The sequence below is a fragment of the Prionailurus bengalensis genome, chromosome D3, assembly GCF_016509475.1.
Source record: "Prionailurus bengalensis isolate Pbe53 chromosome D3, Fcat_Pben_1.1_paternal_pri, whole genome shotgun sequence".
Lineage (NCBI taxonomy): Eukaryota > Metazoa > Chordata > Mammalia > Carnivora > Felidae > Prionailurus > Prionailurus bengalensis.
In genome coordinates, this window is record NC_057356.1 from 56,412,235 (window position 1) to 56,436,339 (window position 24,105).

At 47.1% G+C, this 24,105-nt stretch overlaps 1 protein-coding gene across 4 annotated transcripts in view; it reads left to right on the plus strand.

Moving 5' to 3' along the window:
- MAPRE2 (microtubule associated protein RP/EB family member 2) overlaps positions 1 to 14,007 on the plus strand; it is a 159,199-nt gene extending 145,192 nt beyond the window's left edge. For all 4 annotated transcript variants that reach the window (XM_043558594.1, XM_043558593.1, XM_043558595.1 and 1 more), the window contains 3 exons: positions 2,559 to 2,698; positions 6,783 to 6,941; positions 12,526 to 14,007. In XM_043558594.1, coding sequence (XP_043414529.1) covers positions 2,559 to 2,698; positions 6,783 to 6,941; positions 12,526 to 12,600 — 374 coding nt within the window. In that variant the 3' untranslated portion in view covers positions 12,601 to 14,007. The remainder of the gene's footprint in view (positions 1 to 2,558; positions 2,699 to 6,782; positions 6,942 to 12,525) is intronic.
- Positions 14,008 to 24,105: the final 10,098 nt, after the last annotated feature.

A 24,105-nucleotide genomic window follows, 5' to 3' on the forward strand; every position in this document is an offset into this window, starting at 1 on the left:
ATCGTCCCAGCGGATATCTGCAGGGTGCTACACTTAGTCCCTCAGAGGGGAAGAGGAGTGTTTGAGGCGAGGGGGTCGCAGCATGAATCATGCTTTGTGGTCATGTGGTCGGGAACACTGCCTTGTCCCGGGGTACGGTGAGTGTGGCCGTGCCCGGGCCGTTGTCCACAGCTGTCGCTCCATGAGACCGTGAGCTCCTGGAGAGCAGGGATCTCCAGTGGGACGTGGTTCATGGTAGGTACTGGGTAAACCTGTATTTAGTAAATAAGAGGTGTTGAACCTCCCTCTGGAAGCTGCTCTCTGTCAGATATGATGGATATTAAAATACGACGTATTGCTGATAAAAAGGCCTGAAAACTTGATTTTTCAGAAGCTTCTCCCTCAGCAAGGCTGGCTGGTAGCTGCCCTCAGAGGAGGCACTTTGCCAGGTCAGCATGTCCTCACCCTGCCTCCTCTGCTGTTATCCACACGGTTTTCTCTACCCTGCCGGCGTGGCCTGTACAGAGCCTGGCCAGTGGGGCTGGAAGTGGTGTTCGAGGAGTGTTTTCTGTGGGCTCCTGCAGAGATGAAGGGTCCTTGCAACTTGATGTGAATCACAAATGAAGCAGAGCATCAGCTCTCTAGAATCCTTGGGAAGGTCTTCCGCATGGGCCAGGTTTCCAGGTCCCTGAAGATTTACCTTTGGATACTCAAATATTTTAAGTCCTTCCCAATTTAATTTTTCAGTTTAAAATATATTAGGCCTTTCCCTGTATTTTTAGAAGAAAATTCTCTTTTCTTTGTAACGGATTTTAAAGGGTATGATGTTGTCAGTGCTTCCTGAGGGGGCGTATGACTTCATGTTTATAACTGATGACTCCAGGCACCGGAACTCTTCCTGTTTGCCACTTTGTAATTAGGAGATTAGTTGAAACTTGTAACTGCTGTCAGTACACTCGGCTTCATAACCCCCTGCCTGTTTCTGATCTGTTGGTGCTGATAAACCTTGAGACTGGAAACCGCATAACCACGTTGTATTTACTTGTTCATGTATTTATTTCAACATTTGTACCTTCACTAAATACCGGTTCAGCCCAGCATGGTGCTAAGTTCTGGGGTTGCAAAGGTGATGAACACTGGCCCCTGTGTTCCCGGAGCCTTCTGGAGGAGGAGTGTGTGGGATGTGGTGGAGAATAGGGCTAATGGAAATATATAAGAGGAGCCTCTCCACCAGCCTGAGCTACCACATGGTCGAGACTGTGTTCAGAGTAAAAGGGCCTGGGTGGGCCGTGGGTAATGACCCTGAATTTCTTAATCCACAACGTGTGTAAATATCACCACATCTACCTTGTTGCTTCTGTTTTGGCTGCAGAAGCCATTGCCTATGTCTGTGTCATGTTCTAGATTGTGATCACCTATTAGGAGCTGAGCTTCTGGTGGGTGAGCTCTTACCTGACGTTAAGGACCTTCTTTCCCCTAGCTTCTATCATCATTAGTGATGCTGTTTAATTACTTACGATGCTGAGCCCCAGACAACGCCCCGCTCCGGCCCCTGCTGTAAAGGCGTATCTTTCTTCCATTGTAGTAAATAAATCCTAGGCCAGTATCTTGACACACATGAATGTCTTTTTCCCTCCAGACTTCCCAGTTAACATTTCAGAGTCCGTCATTGAGCCTTTCCTGGATCAGTTATGCTTGTTGTAATTGTCGTGATTTTTCAAGTTCTAACATTTCTTCTGCGTTTACTAGCTGTGTTCTGTAAAGATCTTTATACCCTCCCTCCCTCCTTTCTCCGTCATTATAGACTGGATTTTTATTTATTCAGTGTGTTCTAGCACATGAGAGCCATTACACTTTTGACATGTAAAACTGTCCCAGCTGTGGCTATCTGGAAGCACCTTCAAACTGGCCCCTGTTCCCGTTGACCTTAGTCCTGAGCACATCCTTGCTTTGCGACACAAGAAGGTGTCCCAGGCTCACGCCATACCTTTCCTGCCCCACCCACGGGGTCTGCTATCTCTCAAGAAGCTCTTACTGCAGAATAAAACTTAGACACCAGGACGTAGGCACCTGGAGCACATGCTGCTATGGAGATGTCATTGCTCCCAGGCGCTTTCAGTGGCTAAACTAGGAAACAAAAGAGAAAAAAACCTACACTTGCTCTGAATTTTTTTCTAAAGTATTCATCTGTTATAAACTCTTTTTTGTTGTTAGAAACTCAACTATGGTGATGCTTTGAGGTTATCTCAGAACCTTTCCTCTTAAAAAAAAAAATCTTAAAATCTCTTAGTTAAATCAGTTTTTCTTCTCTCACCAGAGGCACAAAGGACAGCTTAATCTCCTGTTAACTTGAGGGGGGGAAAGTACTCAGAAAGATTAAATAAGTTGCCAAAGATGGCACTGTCCTTTTCACGTCGGTGCTTTTTCTAAGTGTATGTCGGCTACTTTTGTGATTGGAAAGAGTCCTATAAAAGAGTATAGCTTTTATACTTCTTAGTAACTCCTTTATACATTTGCAGTGTATCTAAAAAGCATTTCTAATGTTGCCCGTATTTATAATCTATTCTGGTTACTTTCAGGTGCGGCTAAATCAAGTCCGGCATCTAAGCCGGGATCTACACCTTCTCGTCCCTCATCAGCCAAAAGGGCTTCGTCCAGCGGCTCAGCATCCAAATCTGATAAAGATTTAGAAACACAGGTCATACAGCTTAATGAACAGGTAACCCCTCAGCCCTGGCCCTGTCTCTGAGAGGGGAGGGACCAAACACCTGTAGGCCTGAGATAAGGGAGGGCAGGTGAGGGAATCTGGTTCCAAATGATTAAGAATAAAAGGAATCGTTCAGGCAGATGAAACCAGCGGTCCGCCAGGAATATAAGACGTTAGTTAAAAATCCCAAAGCTGTACATTAAGACAGAAGGACAGATGACTCAGCCCCAGGTAAATGCGGGTTTGTAGGCAGCATCCCCCTCCCCCACACCTCAGTGCCTGTCCGGAGCTCCAGGCCAGACTCTGGACTGTCTGCCCACTTCTGGCCGGTCGAGATAGCATTCATGACTTTAGTCTCTCTTCCTCCTTCCTTTCCTGCACAAGCTATTTGTTAAGCTTGTTCTGTGTGACAGACTCGGTGCTTGGTGCTAATATAATGGTAGTGAGATAGCTAACCCTACCCCCCCCCCCCCCCCCCGGAGCTTACAGCAGTTGTACGGGGTAGGTGATCGTGCAAACGAAAGCGAGAACCTAATGCTTGCCACGACAGCAGATGTTTGATGCCACAGAAGCACTGACCCCAATACTGGGGGATCAGAAGGCCACGGTTGTGGTTGAAGTCGAAGAACTTTCCTTTTCGTCTAACATTCTTCATGGTTATGGTAGATCTAGCTCTGCTGCCTTTGAAAATTTCCATATAAAAGTTTAGGTGTGCTTTCTACCTAACAATAGCTAATTTTGCCTGAGATTATATGCAGCTTAAAGGTAATAAAACAATTGGTAGCATGAGGCCCACTGAAGAAGCCACCCGCCCTGACCCTGAGTTGCAGAGTCTTTTATCCTGGCTACTCCCACTACCCGGAGAGGAGCCTCTATTCAAGGTTCTTAGGCTGTTCCCAGCCAAGTGGCTGCGCCATTCCCAATGATTAATCGGATTCCTGATGAGCCAGCAAGAGTCTGGAAACCATTTTTGAGATAATTGTATATTTGCAATCAAGAATCTAGTTTAAAAGCAGGCAGCTGCTTAGCTAGGGTATTTCTTTACAGTTCTGATCACTTTAATGAAAATAGTGAAACCTTAAGTTATCCAATGGGCAGGACTTTGATTTAGAAACTCTGGAATGTTCTAATTACCTGCTCATTCTCAGTTTGAGCCCATATGGTATTCCCAGTAATGAGTTTTTCTCACATAAAAGGCAGGTACGACAGCCATAATGAGCCTCGGGCCACATGCCTAAGGCTCAGAGCAAATCAGAGTAGACCTAAAGAGATTCAGGCGTGGGTCTATAATGCTTTAGATTTATAACCCTTTTCTCATAGAAACCCAAGTTCTTTTGATATCTTGATTATCTCATGTTTTGTCATGATTTCTCTCCTCCCTGTTGTTTCCCCTCTACCACACCCTGGTCTCCAAACTTCCAACCCAAAGTATAACCACACAGAAACCTCAAGACCCTTCCTGCCCCTCTGCCATTCAGCCTTAGTCCACCAGACCCACTGCCTCTCCTTGGGGCTGGCTCTGCACTCATTAGCTGTCCGTTTACACAAAGAGCCTCCCATCCCCAAGGAACCCAGACCTCATCCTACCATCCAAAATGTCACTCTAGAGAGGGGAGAGGGAGAAGAAAGGAACTTCCCAATGGTCCTGTAATTCCTTTATTACTTCCAAAGGGCTTCACTCCCCCACCTATCCCCTGATGCATTTACATCAAGGAGGAGTGAGTGTGCCCATCTCTTCCCCTCCCCAGTCCCTCAGAGCGAAGGTTATACACACCCCAGATTGTGAGCATTCATTCAACTGTTTACTGAACACTTACCCAGACCCATTTCTATGGTTATCTATTATTGCCCCCTCTATTTTCTGCCCTTGTAACCTGCAGGGTGGCTCCCTAAAGCTGATGGGTAGCCGCAGAGGCATTGCTGTGTTGGGACTCAGGACTGTAGGACGAGGAAATGCCTAGGCTGGAGAGTGAATTACATGTCGTAATAGAGAAAGTGACGAGTGCCATAAACTTGAAGAATTCTCCTTTTCTTGGCCTCCTGCCTCTATTCAGGCAGTCTCCCATGACATGCTATAAAAGTACCACTGTGCTAGACAATTCCAATGATAGAAATGAATCAAAAGGGGAGAAAAAGACATAACTGAAATAATTAGGGGCCATTTATGGCAAGTGGGTTAGTAAACAGGAAGTAGGGTGGAGTCACCACTGCGCTCAGGGACCCCTGGGGGCTGGAGAGTGGGCGTCAGTTGGCTTGGACGGATGCTGGGGCTTGGGCGGCCTCCCTAGGAGGACGTGCAGTGTGCAGACGCTGAGGGAGGGGAGAACTGGGAGAAGAGAACGTCCCCCCTCTTGTCTCTTCCTCTTGACTTACTCAAGGGTCCATCCCCAGCATCCCCTCCACCACTTAGGCTTCTGGTTTGATACATGAGGGTGCGGGTGGCATCACTCTGCATGAGTGCGACCGTGAACATGGACTCTCCTTTGCCAGTTGGCTATCCTCATATACTTGGGCCTCTATCACTTTTTACCAGGGATGTCTATAGCTGTGTATCTATTGCCTGGCGATCTGGAATACCACCCAACGCCAACCTGGACTGGATATTTCTACAAAAGCCTCACCTCTTTGCACATTGTACAGACCAAAGCACCCTCGAGAGGCAGACAAACCTAGTTTCCATGGGTTGAAGTACTCCAGAGACCCTTCTTGCCTCCTTCAGGGAGCGCTGACAGACTCAAGACTCCTCAACTGCCAGAGATCTGTCCACTGGCACCAACGCAGGCTTCAGAGGGATTCTGTGGCCAAGCCTGGGGAGGAGGGTGGTTTGTTGTAAAGCAAGGAAGGATTTCTAGAAAAAGGGAAGTTTTCTTTTTCCTGGACTTGAGGCTGCTGGTTGCCTTCCTTTCTTAGAAGGCATAGCATCATCAAAAATAAAAGTGAAAGCTAGGGAAAGCTGCTTTTTGAGCAGCGGGTGAGGGAGGCAGTGAGGTGAACTCTGAGGGGCCATATCCCCGAGGCCTACGCCGGGTGTTCAGGAAGGGGACCGACACTGCAGATGTTTGGTAGGCGTTTGATAAATAGCATGTCCAAAGGCCCAGGATTACGAGAGAAGACAATTTCCCATTCCAAATGTCAGTTTTGGAAATTCTGTTAGGGTGATTTTTTAATACACTGAATGAGAGATTTCACCTGATGGAGACCATGAAAGATTTAATTTACCTCCTGACAAATATTGTCTGTGTAAATATAAATGCACAAGGGGCTTTAAAAAAGGGATTCTCGGGAAGCAGGAACAGGGTCATGGTTTAGGCCTGTGAGTAGCTACTGTGCTTGTAGGAGTGAGGCACTGTCAGCTTTCATTCAGCCCGGGTGACACTGCCTCACTGCTGGCTCCTTCCCTGGCGCCATCTCCGTAATCACTATGAGAGGCCACCCAGCCCTGGGAGGTCCTGGAACCAGCATCCAGGGAAAAAGGGAACAAGGGCTATTATTCTGAGGGGATGGGGCTTCCTTCTTGTAGTCTTCCCTCTATTTCCTGCGATGTCCCCAAAGCTAGAACCAGAGGAATTGAAACAGATCCACTGAACCACGCGTTCAGTCTTGCCCAGTTTCCCTCATGTAGCTAAGACCCAGTTTCTCAGTAGAAAGACTTTGCCTAGTGTGGCTCAGGAACATTTACGAAGGGCTCCACCACAGAATATGGTTACCTGAAGAAAGTAGGGTCCTCAAAATACATCTCAAGTAACCACAGTGCTAGCCCTCTCCTCTGCTTCCCCATTTTGCAGAGACTGGACAGAGTAGAAGGATGTGCCCTAGTCTGTGTTAAGAGAGGAGGAAAGCTCATTCAGGGTCTGGACGCAACCACCTTGAGCAGAACAATCCCTTGGACAGTGGTTATGAACACTCAGTTGGCAGAGGGAAGGACTAGTGTGTTGTTGAAGTTGGACGTTGTGGCCCAGGCTCAAGCTCCATTGCCTAGTAGTCATTTTGGCACATCTGTCTTTGCATGTTTCACATGTTATAGGCAGGTGTAGTTGGTCACATTTTTTATCCTGGATTTTGGGGGAATTTTCTTTCCATCCTCACTCCCTTGCAGGTACATTCATTAAAACTTGCCCTTGAAGGTGTGGAAAAGGAAAGGGATTTCTACTTTGGCAAGTTGAGAGAGATTGAGCTACTCTGTCAAGAGCATGGGCAGGAAAACGACGACCTCGTGCAGCGACTAATGGAAGTCCTCTATGCTTCGGAAGAACACGTAAGTGTGAGGAGAGCCCTTGACCCTTGGCTTCTAAAGCGATGCTCTTGGTCAAGGTGCAACAGTCTGTGTGTCTTCGGGTGCTGCCCTGGGATCCCTGAGGATTAGGAGTCCTCCTGTGCGTGTGCTATTCCCACAGGAATAAGTGTCATCATCATCGTGATCCATTGACCCCTGCTTGTGGGATGTGTGTTCGTGAATTAATCTGGGAAGAGATGAGTGGATGGGGGTGGGAGGGGGAGAGTAGGAGGAATGATTGAGTAAACTAGGTTTATGCAGCCAGATCTTAAGTGGTTTGCAGCTCTGAGCAGATGAGCAATAAAAGTAGATGTAAGGATTCTTCATGACAGATCAGAGTATGGTTAGAGGAGGAGTTAGTCTAAGTGTTTTTCACATCCCCGCAAGCCCGACGGTTTTTATTTCAGAGCCGGTTGTCTCGGTTACTCATTGCCAGCACAGATCGGTGCTGTACAACAGCCCTCAGTTGAAAAACGCTTTTAGAATTCACTGCGGGGAAGACCTGGCTGTCGGGCTTGCTACTCGGGAGCATGAGGAAGGCGGGGACCCGGGAGGTGGATCCATCCTGGTGATGGAAAGCAGGTGTGAGGAGCAGCAGAGGACCAAAACTCTCAAGAATCAAGGAGGGGAAGGGAAGGGAAGGCAAGGCGGGAGAAGAAGTCTGCCAGTGCAGGGAGTGAGGGGCCCTGGCACCAAGACAAGCGTGGGAGCCTGAAGGAGCGTCACCTTCTACAGAGCCGCCCTGTGGAAGATGCAGAAGAGTAGGCGGGGGCCTCAAGCTCTTCCTGAGGCTGTGTTGAAGCTGGTGGAAGAGTCTGACTCTGTTGGCCCAGGAGGCCTGGGACCGCACCCAGAGCCCGGTGGTCGAGTTGCGTGTGTTAGCACTTGGACAGAATGGAACAAGTCACCGGCAAGGGTACTTTAGGACTTATTCCAGCCCAGTACCAGACAAATGTTTACTCCACGTAAGATTTGGAATTCGAGGGATGAAATCCAAGGTTTGAGGCCTCTCCACTTTTTTCATTCCTCACCCTCCCCCCCTGCCACCACTTTTTTTTTAAGCTTTTTTCTCAGTTATCATTGGCTCAGACTATAAATCTTGAAGTCCTAGGACGCTGCCTTGCCAGGTCCCAGAGGCAGCGATGGCTCCACAAAATATGGTGCTCCGTATTTTCAGATCTGATGGCAGAAACCTCCGGTTGATGTCTAGTGTGCCCGCACCACCCTGAGGGCTTGGTAGTCTATCAGGTACTATGTGAATTACAGTTATTCTCTTCACAAGCTTGTGGGAGGCTAAATCCCATGCAGTCTCCCCAGCACTGTGTAGCTGAAGGACCAGGCCCACTGAGGGAGGACGGCAGCGTGCAGGGCCAGATCTATCCCGCCCTGTGCTGTCGGCAGGAGGAAAACCCTTGCGATGGTCACCTCAAGCCGGATCTTGTCCCCATTCTCCCCAGACGGAGTCCTTGTACAGGGGCACTCTCAAACTCCAAATTCAGAGTTGACACGGGCCACTGAATGCTGGTGGCAGCAGCCGATAGGCAGGGCTGCCCCAGGGGAGATTCCTGCCTTCTTAGTGTGCTCCTGCCTGAGTGCCTATTCTTCAGGAAAACACAGATGAGCCCTATGTGGACATTTCAGGTGCAGGTGTTTGCTGGAGAGGCCTCTTTAAGTCTTTATTTGATGGTGGCTGGCCTTTGATTCTCCGAGTCAGACGATTCTAGAATAGAATGTTTGGAAGATACAGAAATGCAGATAGCAGGGCGTGTGCAGCAGTAAACAGGCGCAGTTCAGTTCACAGTTGTAGAAACTTAATGGAAGGTTCCAGAGCAGATCACCTGACATCTCTCCAGTGCCTCTCTTTATCATTTTCAGGATCTTTTCCCTCACGGGCCACAGGTATCTCGGCTTATTCATTGGTTAACTGCCGCCTTGTCCATCTGTCAGCTGAGGTGTACCTGCTGATACAAACGGGCAACTTATTTCCTGAGGCACTGTCACAGAAGCCACTGTTAAGTGACCTAACGATTCCTCCCCCCTCAACCCAGAGCTCTTAGGAAGAGCTTGTGTTTCTGTCACTGGAGGAAGCATGGGGTGTGCGTAAAGGGGACAGAGCCACTGCCTCAGTGAGGCAGGCAGACGGGGCACCACTGACTGGAGTATGTTGGAGTAGGATACATGTGATCACAGACACTTAAACTTGGGTGGTGATCACGGACGAGGAGCCTGGAGAGACAGCAAAGACTTACTTGACAGAGAAGAGGACGTTTGTGTGGGCTTCAGAGAACGACTAGGACCCTCAGCAGTCCTGGAGCTAAGGCAGGGAGAGGATTTTTCAGGCAGAGAAAACAGCATGGACAGAGGCCAGAGGAAAGAATGGCTGGATGAGGCTGGGGTGCGTGGGGGCAGCTGAGCCCGTACACGCAGGAAGGAGGGGGCCTTCGGCGCTTCTTCAAGACCCTTCCACCTTTCTTTGCCCCCATTTTCTTCCTGTTGTAGGCAAGAGCCTTCTTCAGTACTGCTTTCCATCTTCTATAATTATCATAAGAATAAGGAACTCTAAGGATACAACTGTGATGGATCGATATGCAAATATTAGAATTAAGCAGGTGGCACTCCAGGGCATTGGTCATATATCTGGCATAAGTTTTGTCTGGCCTCCTGCTTGCATGTGTTTGTTTTCTTGTATGGGGTGTAAGAAGACAGGTTTTTTTCTGTGAGCCAGCCTACACGGTATCGGTATCGTGTGAGGTGGGAGCACTCAGCTGTGCTATGCAGTGTAAATGCCTCAGAATTAAAGATTCGTCTGCAGACTTTCAGACCACCTTAGCTTGTACCCCTAGCATTAGCAATCCATTGGTAAGCTGGGAGGTTTGCTCTTTATCCCAGTAAGAGGGGCCTGGGGTCTGCAGTTCCTGCAGATGGAGGGCATCACAATGGGGCCCTGTGACTGAGGGAACTTCCCTGGACGAGCTGGAGACCACAAAGCCCCCTGGCTGGGCAAGTATAAACGGGAGGCCAGGGGTGAGGTCTGATCTTAGAGGTTCCTGGTCCTCAACTTGGTACAGGTTCACAGTATTTGAATCCAAGCTTTGACGTTCCGTCCTGGGTTAACTCCCAGTTGTGATGTGAGCAAATAAGATTTTCTGTAAAATGTCATACGGATCCTCCTTTTTGAGGTCTTCCATGCAGCCTAACACGCGCAAAACAGGTAAGAAAAGTACTCTTGAGACCTGCTGAAATCCTAGCAGTGTGAAATGAAGGCACCACACTAGCATTGAACGGTTAGGATGATGGATGAATGAACATCCCTGACCCATAGAGGGGATGGGAACTCAGCCAGAGAGGCAGCTGTGCAGCCAGCCAGTGAGCCCGCACACACGCGCATACACTCGGGGCTGCAGCTTGTAACCTGATGGAAGCATGAACAAGGATGGAAAGCTTAGAGGAGTGATTGGTTCTGGGGTGAAGGCAGGGAGAAGAGGGGTCAGCCAGGAACACTGGCAGAACAGACACTTGCGAGTTCCCAGGTCACCAGTCTGGGTAAAGTCCCATGACCACTAGATTTCTTTTTTGCCCCCAGACAAGAGCGAGAGCACTTACTGGGAAAAGCCAGTGACAGTCCCCACAAGAACTACTCCCCTACTCCCACAAGAACGGCACTTGCCGTTGAGGCACAAACTTTCGGAGCAGAGAGGAGCAGGGCAGTGGGCAGCTGCCATGAGGGCCCGGGAGCAAGTGGGGGGTGGGTAGGGCCAAAGGTTGGCATTGTGCAGGCAGAGTAGGGTGTTGGACCTTCACGCTTCAGAGGTGGGCGAGCTGTGGGTGCTGCTGATAGGGTGTGGTCCCTATCAGCACGGAGAGAGCTGACCGTTTGTAAGTAACAGGCCTCTGGACACCGAGCCAGAAAGGGACAGAGCTAGATTTGAACCAGGGTCCTCAGTGTGATGGTCCTTTGTACTGCTGTCCCAGAAAAGGTGACTTGTTAAAACTTTTTCACTTCTAGAATGTATTTCAGAGAGTTCTCCCACCAAGAAGTAATAATTGCAGCTCACACAAGTATGTGTTATGAACCAAACACTGTTCTATACCTACCTTGACTTCTCTGTTGAATTCAAGGACTCCACTGACTCCTCGATCAGTGAAACTTATGGAAAACTGTTCAACGGGTATTCCCGTTACAGTCCCCCATTTTACAGATGGGAAAACTGAGGCACTGGGCAGTTAAGTTACATGCCCAGAGTCACCCAGCTGGTAAAGAGCAGAGCCAGGATATGAACTCCAGAGCCCGTGTTTAGAACCTTGACATTTTACTGTCTCTCAGAAAATATGCAGCATGGGACCTTGGCTGAGAGTCTCAAATCCTCTGTTGTTTTGTCCTCAGGGATTTCTTCCTTTCAACACAACCTGCACTGAGTTCTGAAATAAGTGAGGTAGGACACAAATGGATGAGGCCCTCTTGGTGCCTTGAGTAACCTCAGGACCCAGTGGCAGAAGCCACAGTGTGGAGACAAGATGACAAGCCCAAGTTTTATAGCCAAGCTGGAAACAAAGCACTACAAGACCAGGGAAAGAAAGAACTGTGGCTCAGGGGAGAAGACTGACTATGGTCGGTTGGATTGGCTTCTCCTAAGCGCAGGGAACAGACCTGAAGGCAGGGGTCTCTGGCTAAGAAAGGAGTGCATGTGCCTGCTGTGCGGGGCCACATGCGTGGCTCTAGGTCCCTGTGTGCCTTCTTGAAGGAGCTATCGGCGGTACTCATTAGCCACACTCCCTCTGCTTGGGTAATAAGAGCAGCTTATTCTTTGTGAGGTCACAATATCAACGAGCTGACTAGGGTTGATGCTCCCTGGAGTTGGCGTTCGTGGGGTCAGGCAAATCAATGACTAGGTCTCTTGGAGCCAAGCAGGACACCTCACCCCTCCAGGTCCTGGTCGGTGAAGGATGCACCAAGGCCTCACTTTCCCAGAGCAGAGTCCTTGAGCTACAGCTTCTGAGCCCCCCCTGGTGGAGAAGCCCCCCAAGCCCGTGTGTCTTCCTTGCCTTACCACCGCAACCAGCCGGGTCCGTGCATCAGAGTAGTAACAGATCACAGCACAGGGTCTGCTTCAGGTGGACATGCTACTAGGGCAGGACAGGGAAGGAATCAGAAGCTCCACGTCCCCGGCCCGTGGAGTCGGGTGAGACCCGGGGCCCAGTGCTGTCTCACAGTGGGTTCCCTCGTGGTTGTCAGGATGCTTGTGAGGCAGTGCATTCAGTTCTCTTTCACAAGGGCAGGAGAGTAGGAAACATCTTCTATGAAGAGGTCTTTCCAAGACAGAAGGAGTGTTTGGTGCGAAGACCCCGACAAGTGTTTTCTCGAATGACCTGTCCGTTGAGCAGTCTGGGTGCGCGCATTGGCTCCTGGGAGTGGGGAAGCGCCTGGGGGGCCCGTGTGCCTACACCCATGCCCCCCCCCCCCCCAGCCTGAAGATGCCGTCCTGGGCAGGGGTCGTGGGGCTGTGGCCTCTGCAGGGCCGCCCACACGTCCATCATTCCAGCCTAAACCTCTCCCCCTGTGCTGTAGGAGGGTCACCCGGAAGAGCCGGAGGCAGAGGAACAAGTCCACGAACAGCAGCCCCAGCAGCAGGAAGAGTACTGAAGGGTCCTGGCAGCTCTCAACTTCGACTTTGCGTGGGAACTTTTCTTCTGGAGAAACGTGTGGCCTCAAGCTCAACAGAAACCAGTTGTTCCCAGTCTGCCGTTAACACCAACGCACTGTTGCATACGCCAGCCACGGCGCTCGGTTCCCGTTTACTTTGCCAAGACCCATTAGCAGCCGGCCGTGTGGCGGCCTACCTGAGAGATCGTGGGGCCACACATCTTCTACTTCACTTGGCTGCTTGAGATTGATTCTGCTCTTTTCATTTCTTTCCAGAACAACTCTCCCCACCCCACCACCACCAACACCCCCTTTTTATCCTGGTGTGAAACAATGGTAATTTGATATATGGTATTTATATTGGCATTTCTCAACCCAGTGTCACTAGATGTCACACATTTGTGGTGCTTTGATGTTTGCAAGTCTAACCTCTGAACATAAATTTGGTCAAATAATAAATTGGAACAAAGGGAAAGAGATACTTGATATGAAAGCCATAAGGACAGTGACTTGTTTTATAGGGAAAACCAGTTTCTCCCTCTACTCCCAACACTTAAGGGGAAAAAAAGAATCAAAACTAGGACTTCAGGGCCCAGTGTTTCTCCCTGAGCATGTTAGACAAACTCAGTTAGTTTTGAAAGACATTCACTCAAGGACAACACCATCTCAACTTAGCTCTCCAACTGCTTGCCCCCCCCCACCCCCCCCCCCCCAGGTTCTCATGCTATTTTCTTTCTCAGGGTCCTCTTTGGTGGGCAGCCCCTCTCCCTGTAAGCTGTCAGTCAGCTACAGTCCAGAGGGGGTCTGCGTAGGTCCCGGTCCTCCTGCCTCTCTCTGGGTCTCCGCCCAAAGCCTGTCCTCCACGCTAGGGGACTCCTCCTGTAGAATGCCCTGAGGGTGTGCGGCCCAAGCTCGTGAGCGTCAGGGTTCCGCAGTGAGCTGCACCCTCGCCGGAAGTGAAGACCACCTTACTAGGAGCATCATTCCAAGGGAGACACCAGCTTCCCAAGTCTGGTGTTGACACTGGAATGACAGCACAGGAAACTCTAGGATTCCCAATACCTTCTGGAATAAGGAATCTCCCCTCGTTCATACTGTGGCCCTCCTTGTCATTGACCTTTGATAACCTTGGCAATTCATAAAGAGAGGAAACATTAATGAATTAAAAGCATTCCTTATTTTTTTAACAAATATTTGCACATTTTCTTAGTATCTTTCCAAATCTGCCTCTTTTATTCCTTTGACAGATGGTATCCCTTCCTGGATCATTCATTTCACTTGGTTTCTAACTTCAGATTTACTTCACTTGTTATTTGACTTAGCAGGTGCAAGCCAAACAAGTGTGCCCACCCCACTTGCCTCTTAACTGAAAAGCTTAAAATAAATTTCTGAATTATGTATCCTAAAGCTTTGACATTTCTTTATTAATTGATGAACTAATTCTCAATTCCACCATTGAAGCTTTCCACCAAAAGAAGTCTTCTCAAAATCTTTTGCAGCAATGTGGTATCTGAGTTACATGTGAAAGAGTGCTTGTATTTTTGAGGTTATTACAACACACTGTGCAGAATTGGACAGAGGTTCTGTGGTATTTGGTTTCCCTTTCTTCTCTCTCCTGCTTGCTCTGCACAACAGCGGCAGCTCATTTCTCTCAGGCTGGAAAGCCTGGCTCTCGGCAGTGACATCCCTCCCACACCTGGTTACAGGTAGTGGTTGTGCTATACGCGGCATCATGCTTAATGGTGTGGTCCCCTCCTGGCCTTTTGTCCTGAGTTTCCTTGTCAAAAAATAGCTTTTGTAAAGAGGCACAGTAAGTAATTCCATGCCGATGATACTCCAGTGGTTCCTAGGCAGTTCCTGGCCAGCCCTGGACATCTCAGTAATACCCAGTGCCACGGGGAGTGAGACCCAGACTCCTGTCATGTGGGTGATTGTGTGATCACTGTGCAACTGGCCTCAGCCTCAAGTGACCACTGCCCTGTCCCCAAAAGCCCCAGCCTTCTCAGCTGGAAAAACATACTGGCCCGATACCTTCCCCTTCCCCAGGGGTCATACTTCATTCTCCATGAGAGAGCCTTGGAGCCAACTATTCATTGGTTTAGAAAAGAGCTACAAGTTCCTCTTTCTGTCTCCATCTGAAACCTCTTCCATTGTGCCCTATCGCACGTGACATCATGGATGCTTCGGGACAGCTAGCTCGGTCTTCTTTGGCTGCACCCCTGTTTCTGTGCAGACTGCGTCTCCTTTACCAGGGCTGCTCCTTCCTCCCTGAGGACTGCACCCCATCATTCTCCCCTCCCAGCATCCAGGGCATGCCGTACTCCACGGCCCCCTATCGCGCATCCTCACGCTGGGCTGAGAAGTACCCCTTCGTGTGCTCCCCCTCCCTCTCAGAAGCCAGACTTCGTTCTTAGTCACACACCTGTGGCTGGTTATAGCACTTCTGCTGCTCATGTCAGATAGGAAGTGATTGAAGCAGGGGGCAGAGAGAGCGAGCCCCTCTTCTTTCTAAGCAGAAAAGCAGAAAAAGAAAAGACAAACACCTTGTTGACCAGAGAGAAGTAAACTCCAGAAGGGAACCAAGAACTCCTCCCTTCCCTGGTGAGTATTTCCATTATTCCGTTAAGGTTTAATATGCATTCAGATTACTTTTACTAAATAGTACACCATAAAGCTTTTGTTATATATTAAATGTAAACTGAAAGGAATGTAAACATATGTATTGTTAATTATAAATATAGATAAGTAATGACATAATAGATGAAAAAGTCTTATTCAGATGTATCTCATTCATTTTACATTACCCGCCTATTGTCGCATGGTAGAATAGTTTTTTTGTCTCTGAATATGTGAATAACTTGACTTGCGTTTATCTTTTTACATATTTAATAAAAAAAAAGTATATGTTAAAAGGACTGGATTTACAGATTCTTAAATTTTTATGCTAGAGTTTGCTTCTCAGTGAGCATGTGTGTATGAATAGGCTGTTTTCATCGATTCACACAACTACCCACATCTTAGGATGATTTACAGGGGGTGGGGCAGGGGCGTGTCTTTGCTTTTATTGCTGGCAAAGGTTTTAACAGGAATTAAAGGTTAGTACCTGATATCAGATGTAGCAGCTGTGATCCCTTTTTAAGAACTTCATCCAAAATAAGGATAAGCCGTTCCCTTAGGCAATACTCCACCTGCAGGCAAATGAAAGCCTGGCCCCTGCAGGCCCAGCCTGCCCCATCTGGGCAAGACTGGGCTGGGCAAATAGGGAACCATGACCGAAGCAGGCAGATGTTTCAGAGTAAGGCTTCATGGCAAAACAACCTCAGATCAGCAAAAGCTTTGGGGTTCAGTGCGTTCTCCCCCTCTAGTTTGACAACTTTGGCTAACAGTGGTGATTTATACACAAAAATAGAATCCAAACTTATAGGCCCAGGAAGAGGTGAAAAAAGAAATGCATTAGAAGCGGCCCAGTGAGCCACCTGGAGAGGCTAGAACAGGTGACGGCAGTCTGTTGGAGACTCTGCCCAGGAGATGGCAGGTTACTCAGGCTCAGCCGACCTATACTCTTCACCCTGAAGGAGGCCAGCCTTCCCTGAACTGCTTTCAAGCACCACCTAGAGGCCAGTTTTGTTTCTATACTATCCTTTGGCGACTGTTTTCCATTCACTTGCCTTTAGGCCCCTTTAAGAGCAGAGAAGTGGGAAAAGGACAGAAGACAAAGATACCGCAACTCTTCGTCATCTGCACTCATGTCTACACCGGGTAAGTTTGTGACAGAAGTCTGAGCCGTAACCCGGGTTGGGAAAGCTCATGCTCAAAACCCACGTGCTTCCATTTCATCCACTAACCCTGGGATTTTAAACACTAGGTATTAGACATCTGCACACAAATAGTCAAGAATCCATGTAATTTCTCTTACAAGGCACACTGGTGGACTCTGGTGAACACATCACTGATGGTACAAAAGTGGTGAAATAACATGTTTACTCCATTGACTCAATCTGAGATGGTCTCTAAAAATGTAATGCGTTCCTACTGGCATTATGGGTAGGCCCAGCAGTCTGGGGGAGGTGGGGGCAGAGAGGAGTTCATGTAATTCCACTAAGTTGTAACATGCCAGTTCTCTAAAATGAAACACATGACTTCATTTCTGGCCTTCCTGAATCTTCCTCTTTGCTCTGGAACACAGCTACTATGATCCTTACAGCTACTGTCACTAGTAAATACCCACCGACCCAGCTTGTCAGCACTCACACACGCCACCCGACAGCATCGGTGTGACAGCAGGGCACCTCCCTGATGTGCAACAACTACTGTTTGTGAAACCGGGAATTCACTGGAAACATTCTGGCTTTATTGCCTAACAAAGGCAATAGGCAAAATCCATTGAGCCCTGGAGGACCCTCAGATGGCACCAGGACTTCAGCTCACATGACTGCCCACGAGCAGGACCCCCGTTCCCCGCTCTGACCTAACTAGACCCCCCACCTCGTACGGGTAGGGTTCACACAGAAAGGGCACTGGTTAAGGCCTTGCTGCCTCCTGTGTTGAGATTAGGATTGTGATCAATGGAAGGCCCAGCTGAAGCTAATTTGTTGAATGCATCTTTCTTTCTCCACTGCAAATGTTGCATCTTTGTAGCCTGTCACGTTTTAGCTTCTTCAGGTTTCCTGTGGTATTTTGTTAAGACTGAGTGTAAACAAAGTGTTTTTAAAGGGTAATAATATATCAACATACCTCTGAATTTATGATATTCAGAAGGAACTAGCCCAGTACCTAAATGTGGTCTTTTTTCAGAAAAAAAGCTATGCAGCAAATGTCCCTCATATTTTTAACTATTTCTCTAGGTTTTGAAGATTATCTGTATAACTTTATTTTAAATTGTGTTTATCTTATTCACTAAAAATTTTTGGTCCAGTCTCACACACCTTAATTTCTAACCTTTACAAATTAGAGAAGTAATAAAAAGTTCCCATAAATGTATTCACAGTTTTAATCTGATCTAAATTCACAGTTTACTACTATGACACTCCCTTCGAATCTGATACATTTATCATACAGATGAAATGTGACCTCCCAATGAAACAATTTTTTAACGGCTTTTCAAAGTTCTTCCCGAGAGACATTACAGAAAATTACCTTAAATGTCAGTCTCTCATAGGCTAAGCTCTCTCAAAGATAGGTTCAGGGATCCTCCTGGCCTACAGATACAGACATTGCCCACCCCACCTCACCCCTTTTAGCTCATGTGATGGGACAGAGAAGGAAAATGTGAATTTTACCTCAAAACATTTTCCATTTTTCTTGAGTGATTTGAAATTAATGTCACAGAACGCTGACCAGTCACAGCCAAGACATTATCACTACAACATCCAACGTCATCTAGTTTTCCTTTCTTTCTAAATTTTGATAACATTTACTTAAGAAAAACATATTCCTTTTAAAGATTTAATAAACAGAGTGAACGGTTGTATTTGTCATACCTACAGATCTATAAAAGATCAAATGTAATAATTTTTCTCTTCTGAGGACATAATGTTGGAAATTGCAGACATGTGGTTGTATCTCTGCTGTTTTTACTAAGCAAAGACTTCACAGCACAGGTAACCCGTAGTTAGAACACACGATTTTGTTAGCCTCTGAGAATGAAAAAGAGGCTCCAGACTTTTATTTGAAAACACTAATAGTCAGTTTACACACAACTTAAAAATGGTATGCCGGGGGGCACCTGGGTGGCTCAGTCGGTTAAGCGTCTGACTTCAGCTCAGGTCATGATCTCGCGGTCTGTGAGTTTGAGCCCCGTGTTGGGCTCTGTGCTGACGGCTCAGAGCCTGGAGCCTGCTTTGATTCTTTGTCTCCCCCCCTCTCTCTCTGCCCCTCTCCCACTCATCCTCTGTCTCTCTCTCTCTCTCTCTGTCAAAAATAAATAAATATTTAAAAAAAAAAAAATGGTATGCCGGGCCACCCAGCTATACAGTCAGCACATAACATTGAGGAAGAGCCTCATCTAAGTCCTCAGTGTCCGAACTGAGGGGAACGGTGGGCCTACGCCGGCATGCTGCACGGTAGTGTTCTGTTACCCACGCCGGTTTCCAGGCTGTGAACGGCCTCTCCCGTTTTCTTACGGGACTACACTGCATGCATTCCACAAAGAAAAACAAAAGCGGTGGGTTTCTATGTAGAAGGGCCCCCAAACTGATGGGCTGTGCTGTGGGGCTGAACCTGCTGAGGCTTTTTAAACCTAGGAGGACTCTTGAACGGTTGTACCTGTCAAAGCTGGGCCTACAAGAGCTTTCAGCTCTCTCGTCACGTGCTAGTTTTCCAGCTCAGTGGCAGTCCCCTTACACGATTTCCCTACTGAAGGAGAGAGAAGGAAAGACTGCAAAGGGGACAATGATATAAGAGGTGATCCCTCTTGCCTTTTAAGATATTTTAAGAAGAATCCAGTATCCTCAAGTCACTTGTTCCTGTTTTGAAAATCGCATGGGGGCGGGGAGGGGGAACTTGATCCCATCATCAACCCGAATGCAGCTCCACAACAACACATTACCTTGAGGCAGCAGCTGTGCGCTCACTTCACAGGACAGGCAAGGTAAGAGCCCAGACCCTGGGTGGGGGGGCAGAGGGCACCAGCAGGACTGGCGGCCCAAGGCCAGCGGAGGCGGGCAGGAGACAAAGGGCCGGCAAGAGGATTCCACCAAGCTTGCAGCTTTGGCACAAGAGAAGCCCACGGCTCCAAGTATCTCGTCCGTGGAAGATCTTTGGTCAGGGGTTCCATTAACATTGCTCCTGTGGAGAAACCATGCCCTAGAAACCATGGAGAGAACTGGCTGCTGCTTCACAGAGAGGGTGTTTATTCCTGGTCACGTTTCTGTACTAAAAAGATGTTTATGTATATGCGTTGACTTCACTGTCCTCCCAAGAAGAGAGGGAAATATCAGCAAATATAGACACTCTTTAAAACCATATCCAGGAAGGCTGCTCCTACCACCTCAGACCCAAGAGATTTTTAAGCTAAAGTAAGGCAGAGGGAACAGGAGGGTGTTTTTGTTTTCTCCTCTAATGGTTTTCAAAAGCTTAGCACCAATAATGGGTAAAACACAAGTCAGTAGTGACTTTTTTACTCCTAATATCACATCAGTATCCTTCAATTACTCTAATGGAACTCTTAAAAAAAAAGGGAGGGGGTGCATTTTGAATCCATACCTTCCTCAGTCCAAAAAAAAGTAAAGCAGTTTATTTTTTTTTAAGCAGTACATTACATTTCTAAGTGAGGAAATCAGAGCAAAGGCAAATGAGGAGGAGGTAAGAGATGAAGGAAGCCAGAAGTATGGTCAGGAGCCTCACACATGCCCTAAGGTCTTCTAGAATTTGCTAGGATGAAGGGGAAGAATTACCACTGAGCTTCCTAGTTGCCAATAGCAAGAGGTAAGCAAGCATGACTCAATTTAAAGAGTCCATAAGCTAGAAACAGTTATGTCGAGTAGATGTACTTAGGACTAAGAGAAATTTCTCCATGGGTCCTAAGAAGAAATTAAGTGAAGTAGGGAGCCTGGCCGTCACAGCATCTCACAGCTAATACAGGAACCTTCTAGGGGGCCTGCTCCTATGAGTCACCAGGCCTACCCCAGACGACAAGGTGTCAAGACGCAGTGCAGTAAAAACCAGTCCACCGGGGACCAAAACTGTCTATGCCCAGAAAATTGCTCCCAGAGTTCCAGGCTTCATCCCAGGATAAAACGGTAAAATGGGGGTGGGTGAGGGGAGTTGGGGGCGTTAGGGTCGGCAGCGTTAGCAAGTTAGGGAGTGGGTGTTGGCACCCCACTGGTTCCCCCCTGCCCCACCCCGGTGGCTGTAAGTTTATGCTCAGGGCAGGGGAGGGAAATGCTGTAAGTCAGCTCCTTGGTTCCTGGAGGGGTTTCCCAGCAATCTCTGTCCCTCTAGTTACACCCTGGGAGTTAACTAACTCTCCCTGATGGAGGCCCCAGGCATTTTTCAAACTGCTGCTTTGATGCTGTATCTCCACAGGCTGTTCGTTGTGCTGTCTCTTTAAGGGTGGATATTCATTTTCCTCTCACAGAGCAGAGCCCACTGAGTTTTAAAATTCCAGGTTTTAATCCCACTGGTTTTTTTGTTTGTTTGTTTGTTTTTAATTTTTCAACGTTTATTTATTTTGGGGACAGAGAGAGACAGAGCATGAACGGGGGAGGGGGCAGAGAGAGAGGGAGACACAGAATCGGAAACAGTCTCCAGGCTCTGAGCCATCAGCCCAGAGCCTGACGCGGGGCTCGAACTCACGGACCGCGAGATGGTGACCTGGCTGAAGTCGGACGCTTAACCGACTGCGCCACCCAGGCGCCCCTAATCCCACTGGTTTTAACAACTCATGAAACTTCGCCCAAAGCCAAGTGTGAGGGATGCATCTTCCCCATGTGGAATCCCCAGTTGACAGTCTGTTCATGTCCCCTCTCGAGCCCATAGGTCCCTCCCTCTAGAAGACAGGCCTGCAGGTCCATTTCGCTCCCTATCACATCTCCACCCTTCCTCGCCCTCTTTGATGTGGCCTTGTCTCTCCATTTAGCTACGGACGTTGTTCTGCCAGTCTTGGGGTCATTGTTAAGGGTGTCACAGATGTCTTCCACTCTTTTCTCAAGTCCGGTGAATATCTTTATGCTCACTACCCTAAATTCTTTGTCAGGCATACTACTTACTCCATTTTGCTGAGGTTTCTTGCTGTGATTTCATCCTGTTCTTTGATTTGAGGCGTATTTCTCTCTCTCTTCATTTTTCTGACTCTTGTGTCTGTTTCTGCATTAGGAAATCAGCTGTGTCTGCTCTTGGAAGTAGTGGCCTTATGAACAGGAGGCACTGTAGTGTCCCCTATTCACCAGAACCTGATGCTTCAGGCGTGTCTCCTACGTGTGTTGCACGTATCTGGCTGCTGTGATTGAGCCGCTTTTTCCTTCAGTCCAGTCGTCAGCAGGAGCTCTCTTTGCCTGTTGGGCGCAGGGTTTAGTCCCTCTGGTGTTAGTAGGTCAGCCTGGGGCTGCCTTGGGCTTGAGTTGAGTGGGACCAGGCATTTGCCAGGGATGCATTAGCATCCAAGTGCAAGGTGCTTTCCCTGTGTTGTCCCCTGAGAAGCTGTCCTTGGTGGACAGGGCCTGCAGTCAGACCAGCTGCCTGCCTCTAGCCCACTGCTGGGGCTGCAGTCTGACTGGTGTGTGTGGTTATCTTTCCCTCTCCCCAGGGCAGGAGTCACTGTGGAGTGGTGCTGGCTCCTGTTGGGGCTGCTTGCACACTGCCATGCTTGTGGCACCGCTTTGGAGGGTTGCGAGCCAAGAGTGTAGCGGAGGAGACAGATCCATAATGCGCAGGTAGTGGACACATTGTACGCAATGTGTGTCCTGCCCATACAGTGGCAGCAAGGTTTGTGTGCTGGTCGTCTGCGAGAGAGGGCTTGCCACTGCCGGAACTAAGGCAGGCCTGGCTGGAGGGGGCGGATCTGCTGCAACCGAATACTCGAATACTCTGTTCGGCAAGGCTGTTGCTCACAAGGTGAGATAAAGGGTTTCCCAGACAAAAGTTACAGGAATTCATCACCCCTAAACCAGCCTTATAAGAAACGTTAAACAGGATTCTTTGAATGGAAAGGAAAGACCCTAAGCAGGAGTAAGAAAAGTGGGAAACACGAAAGATGTAAAATTAAGTATATCTGTAAAAATCAGTCAAGAGATGATGGCAATAAATGGCAATAAATACATACCTATCAATAATTACTTTGAATGTAAATGAACAAATGCTCCAATCAAAAGACATGGGATGATAAATAAATAAATAAATAAATAAATAAATAAGACGTCTATATGCTGTCCACAAGAGACTCATTTCAGACCTAAAGATACATGTAGATTCAAAGTGAAGGCAGGGAAAATCATTTACATGCAAACGGAAGTGAAAAGAAAACCAGGGTAGCAATACTTATATTGGATAAATAAAAAACAAAGACTGTAACAAGAGACAAAGAAGGACATTATATAATCAAAGGGAACAATCCAACATGAAGATGTAAAAACTTTAAATATTGATGCACTGAACATGGGAGCACCAAATACATAAAGCAGTTAGTAACAAAATAAAAGAAATAATCAATACTAACACAGTAATAGTAGAGGACTTTAACACCCCACTTATATCAATGGACAGATCATCCAAACAACATCTACAAGAAAACAATAGCTTTGAATGACACATTGGACCAGAGGGATGTAAGAGATATATTCATAACGTTCTAGCCTATAACAGAATACACATTCTTTTCAAGTGTACATGAAAAACTCTCCAGTATAGATAACACATTAGGGCACAAAACAAGTCTCAAATTCAAAAACATCTAAGTCATAACATGTATCTTCTCTGACCACAACACTATGAAACTAGAAGTCAACCAAAAGAAAAGATCTGGAAAGGACACAGATACACAGAGGTTAAACAACATGCTACTAAACAACAAATGGATCAACCAAGAAATCAAAGAGGAAATTTTAAAAAATACATGGGAGACAAATGAAAATGTAAACACAATGGTCCAAAATCTTTGCAATGCAGCAAAAACTCTTCTAAGAGGTTACTTTATAGCAATACAGGCCTACCTCAGGAAGACAAATCTCAAACGACCTAACCTTACACCTAAAGGAGCTAGAAAAAGAACAAAACCCAAATCCAGTAGGAGGAAGGAAATCATAAAGATAAGAGCAGAAATAAACAAAATAGAGACTAAAAAAAAAAAAAAAAAATAGAACAGATCAATGAAACCAGGAGCTGATTTCTTTGAAAAGATAACAAAATTGATAAGCTGTTAGCCAGACTCTTGGGGAAAAAAAGAAAGAGAGGACCCAAATAAATGAAAGAGGAGAAATAATAACCAACATCCCAGAATTACAAAGGTTGTAAGAGAATATTAGGAGAAATTACATGCCAACAAATTAGACAAGCTAGAAGAGATGGACATATTCCTAGAAACCTATAACCTCCCCCAAAACTAAATCAGGAAGAAATGGAAAATTTGGTAATTGGTCTCTATTACCAGCAATGAAATGGAATCAGTAATCAAAAATCTCCAAACTAACAAAAGCCCAAGACCAGACAGCTTCACAGGTGAATTCTACCAAACCTTTATATAAGAGTTAGTACCTATTCTTCTCAAACTATTAAAAAAAAAAAAAAGAAAAGAAAAGGAAGGACAACCTCCAAATTCATTCTATGAGGCCAGCATTACACTGATATGAAAACCAGATAAACATCTTACAAACAAGAGAGAACTACCAATATCATTGATGAACGTAGATGAAAACTCAACAAAATATTAGCAACTGAATCCAACAATTCTTTAAAAACAAACCTCATTCATCATGATCAAGTGAGATTTATTCTCAAGATGCAAGGATGGTTCAAAATTCACAAATCAACAAGATACATCACATCAATAAGAGAAAGGATTAAAACTATAAT